The 17976-nt window shown below is 46.4% G+C and overlaps 1 protein-coding gene across 1 annotated transcript in view; it reads right to left on the minus strand.

Annotated features, from left to right (window-relative positions):
• Positions 1–14013, minus strand: part of MARCHF4 (membrane associated ring-CH-type finger 4) — a 123487-nt gene extending 109474 nt beyond the window's left edge. Inside the window, exon 1 of the mRNA XM_053597525.1 lies at positions 11237–14013. Within this exon, the coding sequence (XP_053453500.1) occupies positions 11237–11749 (513 nt within the window). The 5' untranslated portion in view covers positions 11750–14013. The remainder of the gene's footprint in view (positions 1–11236) is intronic.
• Positions 14014–17976: the final 3963 nt, after the last annotated feature.

Raw genomic sequence — 17976 nt, forward strand, 5'->3', positions numbered from 1 at the left:
ATACGGCCAATGAGTTGCAGGCAAAAGTGACACGTCCTTCCTGAGGTGAAGCACTTCATTACTGGAACTTAGCAAGCTATGAGAGACAGAGCTGCACACCATTGTTGCTCTCCTGTGGGACTTGAGATCTTCCCCAGGGAAGCAAACCTCGGATTTGAATTCCCTGTGATTGTCCTTCAGGAGTAGAACTTGATGGGTATATTAGTCAAGGAAATTAACATTACCTGGGTAACAGACAAACCCCCAAGCCTCAGTGCCTTCACACAATTAAGTCAGCATCTCCTTCATGTCACAGTCCCATGTGGACTAGACTTCTTCATCTTTTGGTTGTCCCATCTGGAACTTGTAGCTCTCAGATCACTGAGGCAGAGAAAGGGAGAGATGCAAAAGGCATCCCTTCCTGTTGTGCCTTGGGTGACACAGGTACTTCCTTCCTAGTCACATGGTCCTGTGCCCTCCCAGCTTCCTCCTCCTCCAGTGAGCACACACCTGCTCCTTGTATGTCTGAGATCCTCAAATCTGATGGACACTTTTCTTCCTCCCATACAACTGCTTCCTAATACACACTATTCCTTAAGCAATCACCTACTTTGGAATTGCCAAAGCCAGTGGTTGAAAATGCAGACACTACTCAGCCATAAAAAAGATGGAGACTGGGCAGCGCCTGTGGCTCAGTGAGTAGGGCGCTGGCCCCATATGCTGAGGGTGGCGGGTTAAGACCCAGCCCCGGCCAAACTGCAACAGAAAAATAGCCGGGCGTTGTGGCGGGCGCCTGTAGTCCCAGCTACTCGGGAGGCTGAGGCAAGAGAATCGCGTAAGCCCAAGAGTTAGAGGTTGCTGTGAGCGGTGTGAGGCCACGGCACTTTACCCGAGGGCGGTACAGTGAGACTCTGTCTCTACAAAAAAAAAAAAAAGATGGAGACTTTACATCTTTTGTATTAACGTGGATGGAGTTGAAACACATTCTTCTCAGTGAAGTATCGCAAGAATGGAAAAGCAAGAATCCAATGTACTTGATACTAATATGAAGCCAGTAGATGATCGAATACATGCCCACATAAGAGAAAAAGTCAATTCAATTTAAGATGGGGAGAGGAAGGAGAAAGGGGGAAGAGGGAAAGGAGTAGGGGAATGGGTGTGCTCCCACTTAAGGGGCACAATGTAAGGGTGTACGGCACACCTTCTAGGTGCGGGGTACAACTAGAACAGGGACTCTTCTTAACAAATGCAAACATTATAACCTAATTGTTTGTACTCTCACATTAATCTGAAGAAGAGAAGAGAGGAGAGGATAGGCGAAGGGGAAGGGGAAAAGAAAAGAAAAGAAAAAAGAAAAGAAAATGCAGATTCCAGGGCATGACCTTGGGACCACAGTCTGGAACTCTGCACTTCATCCCCTTCCTGAGGCACTTCTTAGCGTTCATGAACGTTCAGAACTATTTGAAATTATGTAGCCGGATCAGAATAACTTCAACCACTTATATTCTTTGATGTATTGGACCATCTATACTATTATTTTCTTCAAACTTAACATTTGTCCTAAAATGTCTCACATTTTTACTTCAATAAATGTATTTCTAAAGGGAATTTTTCTGTCACTCCCATAAATGAAAAACTTGTATCATTTGCTATAAAAAGAATAGATAAACTGTGGGACATTCACGCAATGGAATATTATTCAACACTAAAAAGAAATGTGCTATGAACCTGCAAACGGACACAAAGACCCGCAAGGAGTTTACATGCATATTAGTAAGCGCAAAAGCCAATTGGAAACGGCTCCTCGCTGTACGATCCCCCCATACAATATTCTGGAAAAGCCAAGCTATGTTGCCAGGAGCCCCAGAGTAGCAGCAGAGGCTACCCAGGTGGAACACGTGGGTTTGGGGGGTAGTGAAGGAATTGTGTGTGATACTGTAATAGTGCATACACGTCCTTAGACATTTGTCAATACCTTTGGAATGCACAGCACCAAGAGGGGATCCTCCTGTAAAACTATAGACTTTGAATGATAATGATGTGTCAAGGTATCAACTGTAACCAACGTCACTCGGTGAGGGTGCAGCAGCATGGGAACTGTCTGGACTTTCTGCTCCATTTTGCTGTGAACCTTAAACTGTTTTAAAAATTAACCTATTTTAAAAAAGAAGAGACATGAATACAAACAACGTGAGATAAACAAATTCTAGCTGGATAAAAGGGTATGTATGTCCAAAGGCTCTGAATCTGGTGCCTTCTCTCTTTGTTTACAAAGGAGATCGACACCCTCAGAAAGGTGTTCAAGACGTATTATCACTACAGTGAGATTTTTTTTTTCCTGGACACAATCATGAGGCAGGAGAGCAAACTGCAAAGGGGACAACATTGTCATTTGCAGATCAATGTTATTTAACATCGCGTCCGTCTGGGGGTGTCCATCCTATCACGGGCTTTCAGAAACACCCGTGTGGGGAGGACCTCAGTGCAAAGCCCCTTGCTGTCACAGGCTGGGCACATGTTTCCTCTGGCACTTCGTCTACGCGCTCCTCTGCATGTGTGGTCTGCTCTTGGCCTCTGGGGACTCAGGGTTCAGGAAAGTATCTTTCTACACAGTTCCTGCCAACCGGAGAGTGCTGCTTAATAAAGATCTGTCAGGGATAGTGATGATGGAGATAGATAGAGAGTGAGGGACCCAGGCAGAAGAGAACAGAGTTCAGCTGAGTCAGGCAATATGGAGGCAGAAAGTCGGCAGCTCTGGGACAGTGAGTGGAAACATGCGTCCCTGACTGTCAGGCACCGAAGCAGCTGGGGCTTTACTGCAATGAAAGCATAGCCTTCGTCTGATTTTTTTAAGGTCCATTAGGACAGGGCAGTAGGAAAAGGAGCATTGAGATCTGAGAGCCACTCTCCAGGTGGGATGGGGTAAAACCATTTCAATTTAATGAACAGCTGTAATGACAGCTGTTGTGTTCCTAGATCTTTAATGCACCACACCAACTCCTTGCAAGTGTTCCAACTCAGTATTTTATTCCCATTTTATAAACAATGAAATCTTTGTCCAGGGAGGTCAAGTAAGAAGCTCCAGATCACCCAGATGCAAAGGGGCTAACATGGGACTGAAAGCCATGTCTTTGTGACTTCAAAGCCAAGGTTCTTCCCATCTTTCTGCAATAGAGTGAGGAAATGTATGCTGAACCAAATGCTATATGCTCCAGCCACGATGATGATCATTACAATTACCAGGTCAAGAATCATCACTATTTGTCGTCGTAGAATTGGAAAATGAGGTTGGATGGGATCTCCAGGGGTTGTCCATAACCCCCTTGCATGGCATTTTAATTTATATACACATGTGCATACATGCACACATCTACACTCCACTACACATGTACTTGGGACCAAAGATAGCCCTGCTAATCCAGAATGAACATGTGCAGGGACGGAGGAGAAAGGGTTGACAAATGAGTCCCTACTGTATGCAGAGCCCTGTGCTAGCCACTAGGGTGGCTTCAGAGGGTTTTCAGAGACATTGATGTTGATTCTCTTCAATCATTTCCAAAATAACTTTTCCATAAAGGAGGAAAATAATTTAATCGGTCCTTCTCAACCCCTCTGTGGACGGGCTCTAGAGAAATCCTCATGAATGCAATCCACTGGGGCCTTTGTGTTCCCCTTAGGGAGCGTGAGGTTGTTGCTTGGATCACAGAGTTGAACATAGCCTATATTTACAAACTCCTCCTTTTTTTCCCCTGGGAGTCTGCATCTATCTGGACCTCAAATTGTAACTTATTCAATTCTGGTATTTTGTCATGAGGCAGTTAGGCCGGGGTGCACCCCATTTTTGCTTTTAACATACACAGGGGGAGGTATCACATGTATACTGTAAGTAACAGGCACTCGTAAACTCTAGCTTACATGTGATGTCTCGGGAGGGGGATGGTAAGCAGCTCGAGCCATACACCATGTGCTTGCCAGCACCTCTACATCCGGGCTCACTTCCAACTTGGCTTCCTTCCAAGCAAACAAGCAGCGGCTTACTCATTCCCACACTGCTTTGAGTATCTCCTCCCCTTCAACCTACTCTCCTTTCCCCAACTCACAGGCCACACAGTTGGGCTTTTCAAACATAAGAGCTAAAAAAGAGTGCAGAAAGAAAAGAGACCGAGTGAAAGAGAGCAAGAGAGAACGAGAGAGACGCAGATTCTCAGCATCTCTCCTTTCCTCTCCCAGGCTCTTTTGAAATCCATGTAACACAACCTTATTGGGTTTCATGAAGAACCCTCCATATAAGAGGCTCAACAAGAAGCTACACCCAATGTACTGGCAGTCCACCCCCAGCTGACACAGGCTGCAAGTGAAGGGTCATTGCAAAATGCTCCATGTGCTGAAGATCTGCAGATAACTGATTTGAGAACCGCTCTACAACTATCAGAACACTGCGGGTCTCCCCTCATCCCAGTCCTAGTTCTGTCTGTGAAAGTGAGGCAGGTACACTCAGTGTTTTATTTGTGTGCATGTGTGTACAAGTATGTGCATGCAGCAGACAGCTAAATCCGTGAAATAGTCAGGGATCAGAGGATGAGGTTTGAACATCCTTATATCATCTTCCAATAAAGAATGAGAGCATTGGTAAGAGCCTTGAGTGAAGAAAGGGTCTTTGATGTTTCCAATTTAAACAGGACCAAGATGGGTGGAAGTAGAAAGTGAAGGGATAAAGTGGAAACACTCACAACTCTTGGGGGTAACTGGACTTCCCCTCTTTGGAGATGGTTCTGTATCCTTGGGTCCACGATGGTGTCTGTTGCCTCTTGGCCACAATGGGCTTTGTTTCCTATCACAGTGTGTGCATGGTGAAAATTCACAGTTGCGATAATCATGTGACTGCCAACAACTTAGAATTTATCTGATTGAACACCAGAAAGACCGTTCTTTATAATCTTTGCTGAAGACACATACGCCATGTGTTGTGTGTACTGGGCCTACATGTCCTGGGATGAGTTCACCCGTTCAATTGGAGAGGAATAGTGGCTCATTTCAGTTTCGATTCAAAATCTCTTTGGTCCACTAAACAGTCTCATTTATGATTCCAGGTCTCAAGCTCAGAAGGGATCTTGAGGGTCATCTAGTCTCAGTAACCTGTATGATTTCCCTTCGAAGGCAGCCTATACTATCTTGGAACCACTTTGAGAGGATGTTCTTTGTAATAAATAGCAAAACTCCAACTCACCTCTCTAGAGAGTCTATCACTGGCCCAGGCACTGCCTTTGAGCCCCCCCTGCAAAACACAGTCAGCATTTGATGCCAGTTAAGTATTTTTCTCCAGAAAAAAAGGAAAGTTCTCTTTTCCTCAGTTTCCCTGCCCATGGGAGCTGCTCAACCACATGTGCTCCGAGGCTCATTCATTCAATAAATACAGGATGACCCACAAGTCACCATATAGGGGAAAAATTATAACAGTGTTTATCCTGGAACGTGTTCACCATGAGTGGGAGGCAACACTTCGTGTGTGTAGAAAGAAGTGGCCAACACATACAGAATATTTCGTCAAACTTTATAATAAATATTTTGTAAATAAATGTACATTTAGCTATAATATCCCATTTTCCCTGTGTATGGCAACATTTGGGACACCCTAAGCAACCCATAAGGAAGGTTATTCAATAAAGCTTACGGGGCAGGGCGCAGGTGCCAGGCACTGGGTTGAGAGCTGATGATCCAATGAGGAGTAAATGCACACAGGTCACTCACTCCAGGAATCTCACGGACCCCTTGCAGTGCCTCCCGTAGGCCCAGGCCATAGCACTCAGGCTTTAGAGGACCCCACTCTGGCGCCTGTATAAGCCATCTCTCCTTACAGGATGAGGAGTCTGCAGGATCCTCCTCCCTCTTCTGGAACATGCTCCAGTTACCTGGGACCCTGGAATTCCTGTCCCGACAGTGGTAAACCTGTTCCTGGGCTTTCTCCTTTAGCTCCATAAACTGTTCCCTCCCAGGCCCAGAAGGTGGAGGCGGGGGGCGGGGGGGAGGGCAAGAAGGAGCCTCTGTTTGGTGGATGGTATGGTCAGAACTGGCGTGTTCATGCCTAGGCACCCAAGGCTCCTTGGTGCAGGTGGAGTCAGTGTTGAAGAGAGTCAGAGTGCCCTGTAGACAAAGGGCCAGATGTCCCCATTTGGCTAGCCCAGAATCCAGAAAAATCTAAAAGTTTTAAACTTGATCCTGTCTCCCAAGTTGATTTGAAGATGCATTTATCAGGATAGAAGGGTAGAATGTATGTTGTTTAATAGTTTGTTATCTGGGTTTATTACTCTTAAATATTTTGACTTATGGTATGTGAACCCCCATTCATACTCTTGTCCTAGGGCCCATCAGTGTTAGGGGTGGGTTGATCCTTTGTGGAGACAGATATTAAATCATCACACAGAGAAACATAAAATCAAAACATAGTGCTAAGAAGAATAAGCACCTTGTTTGGGTTACTTCTAAAATGTTTCAATTTATCTCCATTTCCAGGGTTCTCATTGTGTTTTAGGGTCTTCAGATTCCCCTGAGCCCTGAAAAGCCCTTAAATTATGCCCCAAAGACCCAAAACACTGACTAAAACATTCCATATTATTCTTAACCCTTCTGAACACAGAGCTCCAGGGACGCTGACACCAGGAAGAACTAAAAGGCAGACCAGGCCCATTAAACTCTTCCTGACTCTTTTTCTGCTTTCCATTACATCCAGAACAGGTGCCCTCCCACCCCACTTCTGACTGCCATGGCGGATTCCACCTCCAGGTTCTCCACAGCTGCCCAGCTGGGAGGTGTTTCACCTCTTTTCAAGGTATCCTTATAGGGAGCGCCTGGAGGTAGTACAAAGACAAACCCACCATGGCAGGCGAGGGGTGGCGCATCCCTCTGCTTCCATCAGCCTAACCTCAGCCTTGCAGCTAGTCTATTTTTCTTACTTGATCTTCAGCAGCAATAGAGAAGCCTTCCTTGACTAATTAGGAAAAGTAGCAAATTCCCCCACTTGTCTCTTTGAATAGGTACCCCACCCACTGGCTGCTTTTAAACATGCATCTCTTTCTTGTACCTGATATTACTGTAATTCACTCGGGCTCGCTGTGTGTTCTTGATCTCTATCAGCCCCTCTGATGTCTGGGTTAGATTGTGACATTCCCAGAGGGCACAGCCACCTCCACTCTGTGTCTGTGGACCCTGCCCAGCAGAACAGCAGGCACACATAGGTGCTTAATAAATACTTTGATGCTGGAAACAGATGAGCAGCACTGTATGCCTACAGCATTGTAAGTCTGTAAGAAGCAATCCGCTACCACAGCCAGACCAGCAGCTTTCCTGCCAGCCTGTGAAACAACTTTTTCTTTTAAACAAGGCAAGGGTAGCTAGCACTCTTTTGCATCTGAGATAGTGACAATAACAACAACAGAGCACTATGACAGCATTGCTGTAAGAGTATGATTGATTTGATGCTCAGAATATTCTCATGAAGTGGGACCAGCATTGTTATCCCAATGTCACTCATGAGGAGTCCCAGGCGCAGAGCGGCTGCATAACTTGTTCAGGCCTCCAGCCAGGGCCAGCTGGCTTCATACACCTCAGCTTACCCACCATGGTGCATGGCACACTTGAAGTAGACAAGTACAGGTTCAACCAAAACTGGGGAGGATGGGATTGTGAGCTGGTATCTCATCCTACAGCTGCCGGCCAGCATGAATAAATGGCTGAGAGAAAGAAGGCGGCTACTCAGCAGCTTGCCAGCAAGAAGCCAAGTGAGTTCTCAAAGCACTTTATCCCTCCTTCTCCTCCTATCTTCTCTGTTTTGCAAACAGGCTAAGCTTGTTCACATACAGGCTTTTGAACTTGCTGTTTCCTCCACCTGGAATGCTCTTGCCCTAGACCTGTGCATTGCTGGGAACTTCTCATCATTTAAGTGTCAGTGCAGATGGCATGTTCTTGGGAAGCCTTTTCCTGCTCACACTATTTAATGTGTCTGTATCTTTCCCACCCTCTCCCTTCCGTCTCTGTCTAACTCACTTGCCTTTTCAAATTTCATCAAGCACTTAAGGCTATCTGAAATTACCTTATTTTTCTCCTGGTTTATTTGTCTATTTCAGTGTCTCCACTGACCTGAATGTCAGCTTCAGGACAGCAGAAATGTCATGTGTTTTATTCACTGCTGACTACTCAGGGCCTGGAAGAGCATCTGGCACACTGTAGGTGCCCAATAAACATTTGTTAGATAAGTATGCATGAATGAATAGATGCAAGGTCTTCTGTAGATATGTGTGAAAACAGAACTATCTGGAATCTCCTGTTGCCCTCACCACACATATTGCAAGCTCTTGGCAAGAAGAGATTAAATCTTCATTTTGGGTAGCCTTTTAGCCCCTAGAGCAGTAGCAAAGGACGAGGGTGATGAGTGTGTGCATGTGTGTGGTGGGGTAGGGGTTGGGGGCGTGTGCTATTTAGTTCCTTTGTTTTAGGCATGGGTAAGACCAAGACATTCAGCTACTAAGATTGCAGACCACACTCCCTCCAGGGCCACGTATAGACAATTGCTGGACAGCTCTCTCCCTGAACAGAAACTAAATTATAGAAATCTCAGCTTCTCTGTCTCTCTCTTTCTCCCTCTCTCCCTCCCCACTCCTCTGCTTTTCCCTCTTTCTGTCCCTATCTCTTCCCCTTCCTTCTCTAGACTTTCCCTTACAGCCGTTTCTTTGTCTCCCTTTCCTCATTGAAATGCTGTAAAAAAATGAGAAAAGAATGGGAAACTGTGTTCTCCACTCAACATATAGTTCTCACATTACTCTTATTACTGTAACACAATCTCATTAAAACCTCTTGTCTCCTGCACAGATAAAGTAAACCTCCAAAACATCATAGTCATAATCATATGCAGGAAGGGGTTGATTCGATCCAATCTTCATGCAGACCTGGCCCCCTACTCCTCCCACATAATAGAGCCCATTCTTTTATTGGTGTTAGCTTTTTTACTCAATACTTTATTTATGACATATCATGAAAATAATGAACAAGAAAGGAAAGCCCCTAACCTCTGACCAGACCTTGTATCACCCAAGGTTTTACAATATTGCTAGTGATTTTTTTTTCTTTTTCCTTTTGCAATAAAATATAGATTTTCCAGCATCAAAATACATGCTCATTATATATTAATCCCTTCCGAGATATTTTCACCCTCATTATCTCCTGGATCTTTGCAACACACTTATAAAAAAAAGGAGGGGGACAGGAAAGGGGACAGGGACTTTTCTCCAAATCACAGGTGAAAAGGGGGCCCACAGGCGTAAAGCTATTTGAAGACATTCACACAGCAGGTAAAATATTATCCCAGGACACCTTCCAGCCCTGCTGTTTTCTAGAGACAAGCCAGGTCTTGCCAGAAGCCACACTCCCAGCAGCCCCTGTGACATGCAGACCTGAGCCAGACCATGTGAGAGAAGAAACAGATTAGGAGGTTAGGAAGCTAAATAATTCTTTCTTTTGAAGAAGGGGAGGCTCCTGACTGGGACAAGATTCTGACTCAGAGAACCCCCAAGTGAGGCACCCCTCCTGCTGTTAGCCATGCTACTTTGGATAGCTCTGCCAGACCCTCTTGCTGGAAGTAGAGGAAAGGGCTGACAGAAAGTCATCCTGAACCTTCTTGCCTAACAAGACTTTTCAACTCTGGGCAACACTTTAATTGGTACTTCAGGAAATTCTATTAATGAGGGGGAGAAATCCATCAAAACGGCTGAACATATGGAAGTTTGGGGAGGGTGTTGCACCCAGGGAAGGCATGGAAGCTCCTTACCTCTTCCCCAGCACTCACCCTATACAATTCTCTCATCTGATTATCTATCTGTATTGTAATAAACTTTATAATGAATGAGTAAAAAATATATAAGTAGGAATCCAGGTCTCAGCTTCTCAGAGACATTTATGCACACTGAAATCTCTATCACTTGCCCCCAGAATGCACAGGCTATGGCACCTGGCAATGCTGGTGCTTAATGTGATTTGTCCACTCAGAGCACAGAAAATAAATTAATGAAAATGTCAGCTACACCTGAATCTAACAGAGCAATCCCTCAGCAAGGGCAGAGCCAGTGAGGAGCCCCAGCATGGCAGTCTACTGCACACCCACTTGTTCGAGGAGCACCAGAAGTCTGCCCTCCACTTCAGGAAACTACTGAAGGAGTGGTTGATGTGACATATAACCTTGCCCATGTTGCCATTGAACTTTCCTTCTCCAGCATCGCTAACTAGATTAGTTTTCAGGTGAGCCTTTCTATCTGGGATTCATTGGAAAATGTTGCCATGATTATGCCTCCTAAAGAACGTACATATGATACCCAGAATTGTGGACACTAGATTGTAACTGGGATAAAAAGAGGTGTCTGTGGAAAATCCAAATGGATAGGGTATGGAGAGCCGACCAGACTTGAGAAGGGTCTGGTCCATGAAATACTTGGCTTCCCCAATGCTGGATGAGAAGAGTTTTGGGAACAATTTAAGTCAATGTGCTTCAGACCTGAGAAAGGGGAATAGATGTGTCAAGTTTCCCTACTCACTTATTCATGTCCCTTAAACGCTCTGTGACTCCCGTTTACCTTCCTTCTTTCAACATAGAAAAATTAGAGTTTGCCAAGAAGTGTTTTAGCTAACCACATACTCTGCGACCTAGAATCCATCTCCATTTCCTCCTCAGTGACTAGAGCATACTGTGATGAATGTCAGTATATTCATGGGAGAAGGTGGTGTCAAAGAGTCTTGTTGGATTTTAACCTATGAGAACAGGGAACAAGAACCCACATCTCAGCACACTTTCAAAGAAGGAAGAAATTTGGATCTGGGACAGAAGACAGGCTGGAGAAAATGCTACTAACAACAAACCAGGTAACAGGATAACTTGGCAACAAGTGTGTGAGTGTACGACCAACTTCCTTCATTTCATTGCCTCGGGATCTTCTACTCCAAGGATGTTTGTGGAATTTGGGGATGGAAATGAAGACTCCAGCACCAGAAGGAAAATACAAAAACTAGAGTAAAAGTGAACCACCAAACAGGCTCCATCAGGAACCAGACACCAATGGGACAAACTTAACCACAGGAAACATCAAGGAGGAGCTATTGAAACTTACAGTTCCCACACTAGAGACAGCGTAATAGTTCTCCAGGGCAAGAAGCCCAGTAGCAATATGTAAGACCTGGAGATACCACAGGAGGTAAGAGAAAGGAAAAGGGGACTCACCTGTTCTGGCCCCTGGAAGCAGATGCGGCAGAGTGGGGTCCTCATACCACTGTCCAGGCTGCTGCCCAGTGAGTAGCAGTCCTCGGCCTTCTCCTTACAGAAGTCATCTGAGGAGGCACTGCTAAGCAGCAAGGCAGGTGGCTCTATGGCTGGGCCACCCCAGTCATCCTCCACAGAGGAGGGTGGCAAAGGTAGTGGAGGTGGCACAGGAGGGGTCTCCCTGCCCACCACCTCTCGAGGGCCTCTCCAGCCTGCCCACCCCCCGGCACCCAGAGCCGGAAGGGTGTTGTTGTTGGCCGCCAAACCGGGGGGCTGGGGGTCGCCGTGCATGGGCAGGGGCGCTGGAGGAGGGCGCCGCAGTAAGAAAACCTTCAGGTCATTGAAGAGCATGCGGCAGCGGCACTTGAGGAGACCCTGGTGGCGCAACATCTGGGGAGCTGGGGCGCACAGTCCACAGCAGCACCAGCCAGGGCAGCACCACCACCAGAGCAGCCCACACAGGGGCATCAGCATGTGCCCAGGGGGAGCAAAGAGCCCGAGAGGGGCAGCTGAGTCTTTGAAGTGGGGGGGAGGGGGCAGGATAGGTTTGGGGGGTCCACAGTGTATCTGTGTTATGGAGGGGGCTCAAAGGCTCAAAGCCTTCTCAAAGGCTGTTCTTACAACCCCTCCAAATAGCAAATAAATGGCTCCCAGGGCTGAGAACTGTAAGTCACTGATTCTAAACTCTGTTTGGAAAGCTCAACAACAGAAAAGTTTTTCTTGAGCTTTTGCCCCACCCCAACCTCAGACTTTGCCCAGGGATTCCCCTTTCTGCCTTTGACCTGAGGACACTGGTAGGAACAGTGGGGCAGAAGTGCTGTGAATGGTTGCTGGAGCCTTAAGACCAATGCCTGATTGTTAAAAAGTTCCCCAGGGGGAAAAACTATTGGATTCTCCTCAAATTCCTAGGCAGTAGGAAATCTCTTTCTTTTATATAAAAGGGTGGGGATGACAATAAGTCAAATTTGGAGTGTATTGACCTGGGCCCAGAGAAAACTTCAATGAAGAATTGAGGACTGCATATGTGAGAGAAAAAATATAGTTTTTCTCAACTAGTAGGGAATTCTCGGGGAGGGGGGTTGTCAAGGTGAAGGAGGAAAGGAGGTTGGGAGAAGTTTTAATTCTCCTGGGCAGAAAACTGGGGCAATGAACCCCCAGAAGCACCAGAGTTGCCTTTAAAAGAGCTTAGGGAGGAGGAGGGGGAGGGGTCGCAGGTGCGGTTGGGCGAGGGGCTTGTGCTTTGCTTCTGCAGCCGAAGGGCTACACCCAAGAGGGGAAAGCCGATTAGGACAGAGGTGGGGAAAAGAAGGGTTAGAGAGGGGGAAAGAAAGAAGAAAAAGAAAAGATCTTTTTTAACCCTTGCAGAGCCGCCTTCTTCCTGAGCATTAAGATCCTGGCTAGAGGAAGGATGTGTATGGGGGTGAGAGGGCGGTGGAACGGAGAACAGTAGAGAGGAGGGGCGTGTGGGAGAGAACGGGAGAAAGGAGTAGTTACATTATCTCAGCCCCCAGCCCAGCCCTGCTGCGGTCTGTAAATCCGGCGCCCCCTCCCCTTGGTTCCATCAAAGGTCCCTTGGGGCGAGGGGCAGGAGCCAAGAGAAGGGCAGGTCCGGGCGGGCGGGTGCCCTCGCCTTCTCCTCCTCCTCCTCTGGATGGTTGTCGCCTTCCTGCTCCGGCTCGGGGTCTGCCCGCGCCCGCCGCTGCTGCTGTGGCGGCGGAGGCGACTGCTGGTCGGCGTCCGGGTGTCTCCGGGGCGGGGGCTGCTCTGGCTCGTCCCCTGGCTGCTGCCCGCCGTCCGGCGGGGTGGCGACTCCCGGCTTCATGATCCTCCTCCTCCTCCTCTCTCCCGGGGGGCCAGCCCTGAGCCCCCGCGCCGGGGCAGCGCTGCCATGCAACCAGAGGCGAGGCAGGCGTGGGGGTGGGGGCGGCTGGGGAGTGAGGAGGGGGTAATAAAAAATGCAGTAATACTAGTGGAATAATTCGGTTCTCAGATAATCAGGGAAGAGTGCTTCTGGTGGGTGCGGGCGGAAGAGGGCGGCTGCCGGGTCTTCCGCAGCTCTGCCCCCGCTACCCACGCCAAGGACGGCTCGGCCCCACTCTCTGCACCCCCAGCCCGCCCCTCCCTCGGCCGCCGCCTCCGGCCGGCTGGGCTCGTCCTGGCCACCTTTCCTCGCAGACGCAGCGAGGGAAGGCTAGTTTGCTGTGCCAGCTGAAGGTGGGGAGTAGGGAGCGAAGCGGCGTGGCCCAAGTGGGAGGCGGGCGGCACTTGGCTCCAGCTTGGTTCTTGCGACTCCTCAAAACCGTATATAAATGTATTTCTTAAAAGCAAATCCGATTCCAGGCTGCTGCCAGGTGTTGTCTCGTCTTCCACCGTTGCTCAGCACCCGCCGCGGCGACTGCTGCCCCCTGGATCGGTTCCCAAAGGGGTGGTGCTGGGAGGGAGGTGGCGGGGCGGTGAGCTGACCGTCCAGGACTGGAAATGAGGTTCTGGGAACGCAGGAGGCTCTCAGCGATCGCCGCCGCCGCCGCTGCTGCATTCAGCACCCCGGGCGAGTGGACAGCTCCCATCCAGACCCCGCGCGTCACGCCAGTGGGGGCCTGACGCAGACGCCGCGGAGGGATGGAGGAGGGAAGGGGCTGAGAGGAAAAGAGGCTGGAGGGAGAGGGAGCCAGGGGAGGAGAGAGAACCCAGCAAAGCGCGGGGATGGGGAGGGACCACGGGAAAGGGAGGTGAAGAGAGGGAGGGATTTAGGAAGCAAGGGAGGAGGGAGCAAAGTGAAAGTGCAAGAAAGAGGAAGGAAGGCCACTGGGGTAGAGGGACTAACCCTCGGCATTTCTTCCCAGTTGTAAGGGCAAGCTGTGTAATTTCTGGCCCGCATCGACACACATTCACAGAGAGAGCTGCTTCTCAACCTCAGCCCATCTCCCTGCTCTGAGAAACGTTTGAGTACATAAACATTTAAAGTAGAGAAAGTTTTGTGACTTCCACAATGACGCTGGGACATGAGGGAGATTAAGTGCCCCGTGACTAACTCTTCACAAGAAGGAAATACTCCCAACTTTCAAACAGGGAAGAGGATGCTAGCACCATTTTTTTGTTGTTGTTAGTTTCATCTTCTATTGTAGGATTTAAGCTCCAATGGGAAGGGGTTTTTAAAAAACATTTTGATTCCATGTGCCTAGGTCAGTGATGGCACGTATTAAGTGTTCAATCTATATTTGGTTAAGTACCTGTGGCCACCATCACCACTGTAGATAGTGGTCATTGTCACAAACCAGAGTCTTCTTTCAGTTGTGAATCACAGGAATCCGCAGCAATATTACAGCCTCATCTTCACCAATATCCCCAGTCTCCTCCCTAGCCAAGCCTTTCACTGAGCCACTGACGGGGTAATTTGAAATGGATTTTAATTTCCTCTCCTAGTTCTGCTTCTGACTCATGTCACCCTTCCTCATCCTTCTCAAGGAGTTTCCAGTGGACAGAAAAGTGTCCCTAAATATGAAGAGCAAGGAAGAGAAGGAAACTGAAAGTGCTCTGTATAAAAATCCAGTATTTGCAGCTGGAGACTTTGGTCACTTAAAATTTAAGATTGTTTTTTGGCCTTTTCTTATAACCTTCTTCCCTCTATGTCTCTCTAACACACACACATTCTTCTAGGGTCAAAGACTTGGAAAAGACATTCCAATGAGTCATCTAAACAGCTGTGGTAATACCTTTAGAAATATTGGATCCATAGACACAGTGGCATGCAAAATCTCTGCACCAAAATATCACGGGCATGAAATTCAGCCCAATGAATCACAAGAAAACTACCCCTTTGCTGCCATCTCCATGAATGATTCATTCCTACAAGCTTTAAGGAGCAAGGACCAAGGTTAACCTAGAGTGGCTGCTTGTCTGAATCATGTCTCAGCACCCACTATGGATGCTGAGACCTAGCCCAAGGTTATTTCTTTGAAGGTTATGCTGATGTTTTTATTAACTATAAAATAATACTTATTGATATAAGCATAAACACTGTGTTGCAATAGAGAACCTCTTTATTTAAAAAAATTCCATCTACCTTCAAAGAAAATCTGTGCTCCACATCATCCAGTGATCTGCCTCTGGCATTACACACATCATACTCTGTAATAATTATTTCATTTTACATTTGTCTCCCTTCATGTAAATCAGATCTCCTTGAAGTCAGGGATTAATATTTATATTTGCATCATCAGCACCTGAAGTTCAGAAGGTAATGAAGAAAATGGGCTCTAAATAAATAAATGTCCTTTTCGTTTCAGTGAAGCTATCCTATTTCTCCCCTTCAGCCTAGACACGTACATGTTCTCACACTGAATATCTGAGAACCTAAATGGAGGGTTAGGATTTTGTGTTCATAAAATGCTAGTTCCAAGTGTGTCGTGTAGGCAAATTGGGGCAGGAGATAGAAAAGCCATATGAAGCCTATATTCAGAGTCACAGAAATAAGTGATATTCATAACAAGACTGCCTTGTCCAACCCTTCCACTGAGAGTGAAAAGATCTCTAGAAAGAGAAAACTGCTAAGGATGGGAAGTAACAACAGATTGTCCTCACAAAGTCTGAGAGGCCTGCTTCGAATATAATGTAAATCCAGAAAAACCCCTCCCTGCGTTAGATTCTTCTCATATTGATGCTGAATCATGAGTCCCAAGAGTAAAAACAACCATAAGGAACATGTTAAATAAATGGATTTCCATTTAAACATTCAAAAAAGAGTCGCTGAGCATCAATCATAGGTAAAGCATATGTGGGAAGAAGTATGGAGCCCAAAAATAAATTGGTTGGAGTTGCATCATCAAAGGTCCAGCTCTATAAATATGTACATAATCACATCATAAGGTGTAAAATAAGACATACTATGAGGGTACAATAAGTTTGGGGGTGTTCAGAATAGGGAGATAATGCCAACGATGCAGCAGCAATTAGGAGAGGTGGAAAGAGGTGGGGGGGTGGGGTAGAGATAGATACCAGAAGTCTAGGAAAGCCTTTCTCAAGAAGTGGCACTTGAACTGAGTTAAAATATGTAGAATTTAGAGAAGGGAAATGTATTCTCAGCATTGGGAGCACTGCATACTTTAGCTTTTCCATTTGGCTGGTATAGAAGGTGCTTGAAGGTAAGTAGCTAGAAATAGAGTCAAAAAGGTAGGCTGGAGCCAGATTACAGAAAGCTCTGAATGCCACTCTGGGAGAAGATTTATTCATTGACCAGGCACTTGTTTTAATGGTTTTAAAGATTTGGAGCTGAAAGTGAAGGGCAAAAATAAAGTTTATCTCTGAGCAGGTTAATTAACTGAATGGGATTTCATTGCTAACAGGTGGGAAGCAATCAATATTTTTCATTTCATGCCAGAAAGTTCTTAGCTCCTTAATAGATTTATTCCTTTAAATTAGGTTGTTTTCAGATATATTTCATTATATACAGAGATGCTGAGGTCATATGAATTAGAAGAAGAGTAGACGAATAGGAGGCTCCAAGGAATACTCTTCAAGAAGAAATATTAGGAAGCCCAGAGATCAGAAGAGATTCATGATGGAGACCATTGCACTTGTTTTTCCAAATGAGGAAGTTCTAAAGGGATCCATGCTAGCTATCATTATTTCTTCCTCACCTAAACAGAGAGTGCCAGGTCTAAAGGGGATTTTAAAAAATAAAGTCTAGAAAAATTGGACAGCACTATGCTAAGACACTTAGCAAAATAAGTGTCAGACAAGGGCTAGAACTCGTATATCTACTAATCCTCAATACAGTTTGCTTTCCACTATGCCACAGTTGATCTCTTCAAATGTACAGCTCCTCAAGAATAACTGCAGAATTGCTGTTAATATGCCAATTAACAGCTACCACACACTGGTACTTTCCATATGTACCTAAAAACACCTGGGTACTTATTAAAATAGAAATTCTTAGGTGCCACCCCAATTCTACTGAGTAAGAATTTCTTGGGGAGAAACCTGGGAATCCACATTTTGACAAGTACCTTACTCACGTGATTTTTTGAGTCTGAAAGTTCCTTAGGTGGTAGGTGTTGTTTTTCACACTTTCTGGATAAGAAAACTGAATCTTGGACTAACTAAATCTAAGGTCATGCAGTTGGTAGCTACCAAAGCTGAGATGCTAACAGAGGCCTCTCTGAACCCAAAGTCTATGCTCTTCTTATCAAGCAACACTGCCTTTTAATTAGATCTTTAGGTGCCACATGGAATCCCCAAATAGTTATCTATCTGCCCCATTATGTCCTATGTCAAAAGATAGCTCAAAATTCAGGCTAAGATATAGTAGGGAACTTCTAGAGTGGCTCTCGACGATCCCTGCCTCCCAGCATTCGTGCCCTTGTGTAATCCCCTCCTCTTCATTGTGGCTGGACCTACTGATTTGTTCTAATAAATGGACTACAGCAGAAGTAATGAGGTGTAATTTTAGAGATCAGAGCACAAAAGCCCATGACAACCATCTTGCTTGCTTCCTTCTCTCTAGCTCTTCTCACTTGCTCACTCTGATGGAAACCAGCTGCCATGTTATGAGCTGTGCTAGGGAAAGGCACATGAGGCAAGAACCTCTGAAGCCTACATCCAGCCAGGAACCAAGGCCCTTTAGGAACTAAATTTTGCCAGCAGTCACATGAGTGATCTTGGGAGTGGATCCTTCTCTGGTTGCAATGACTTCAGCCTTGGGT

This window comes from Nycticebus coucang, chromosome 7, assembly GCF_027406575.1.
Source record: "Nycticebus coucang isolate mNycCou1 chromosome 7, mNycCou1.pri, whole genome shotgun sequence".
In the NCBI taxonomy this organism is placed as follows: Eukaryota; Metazoa; Chordata; class Mammalia; order Primates; family Lorisidae; genus Nycticebus; species Nycticebus coucang.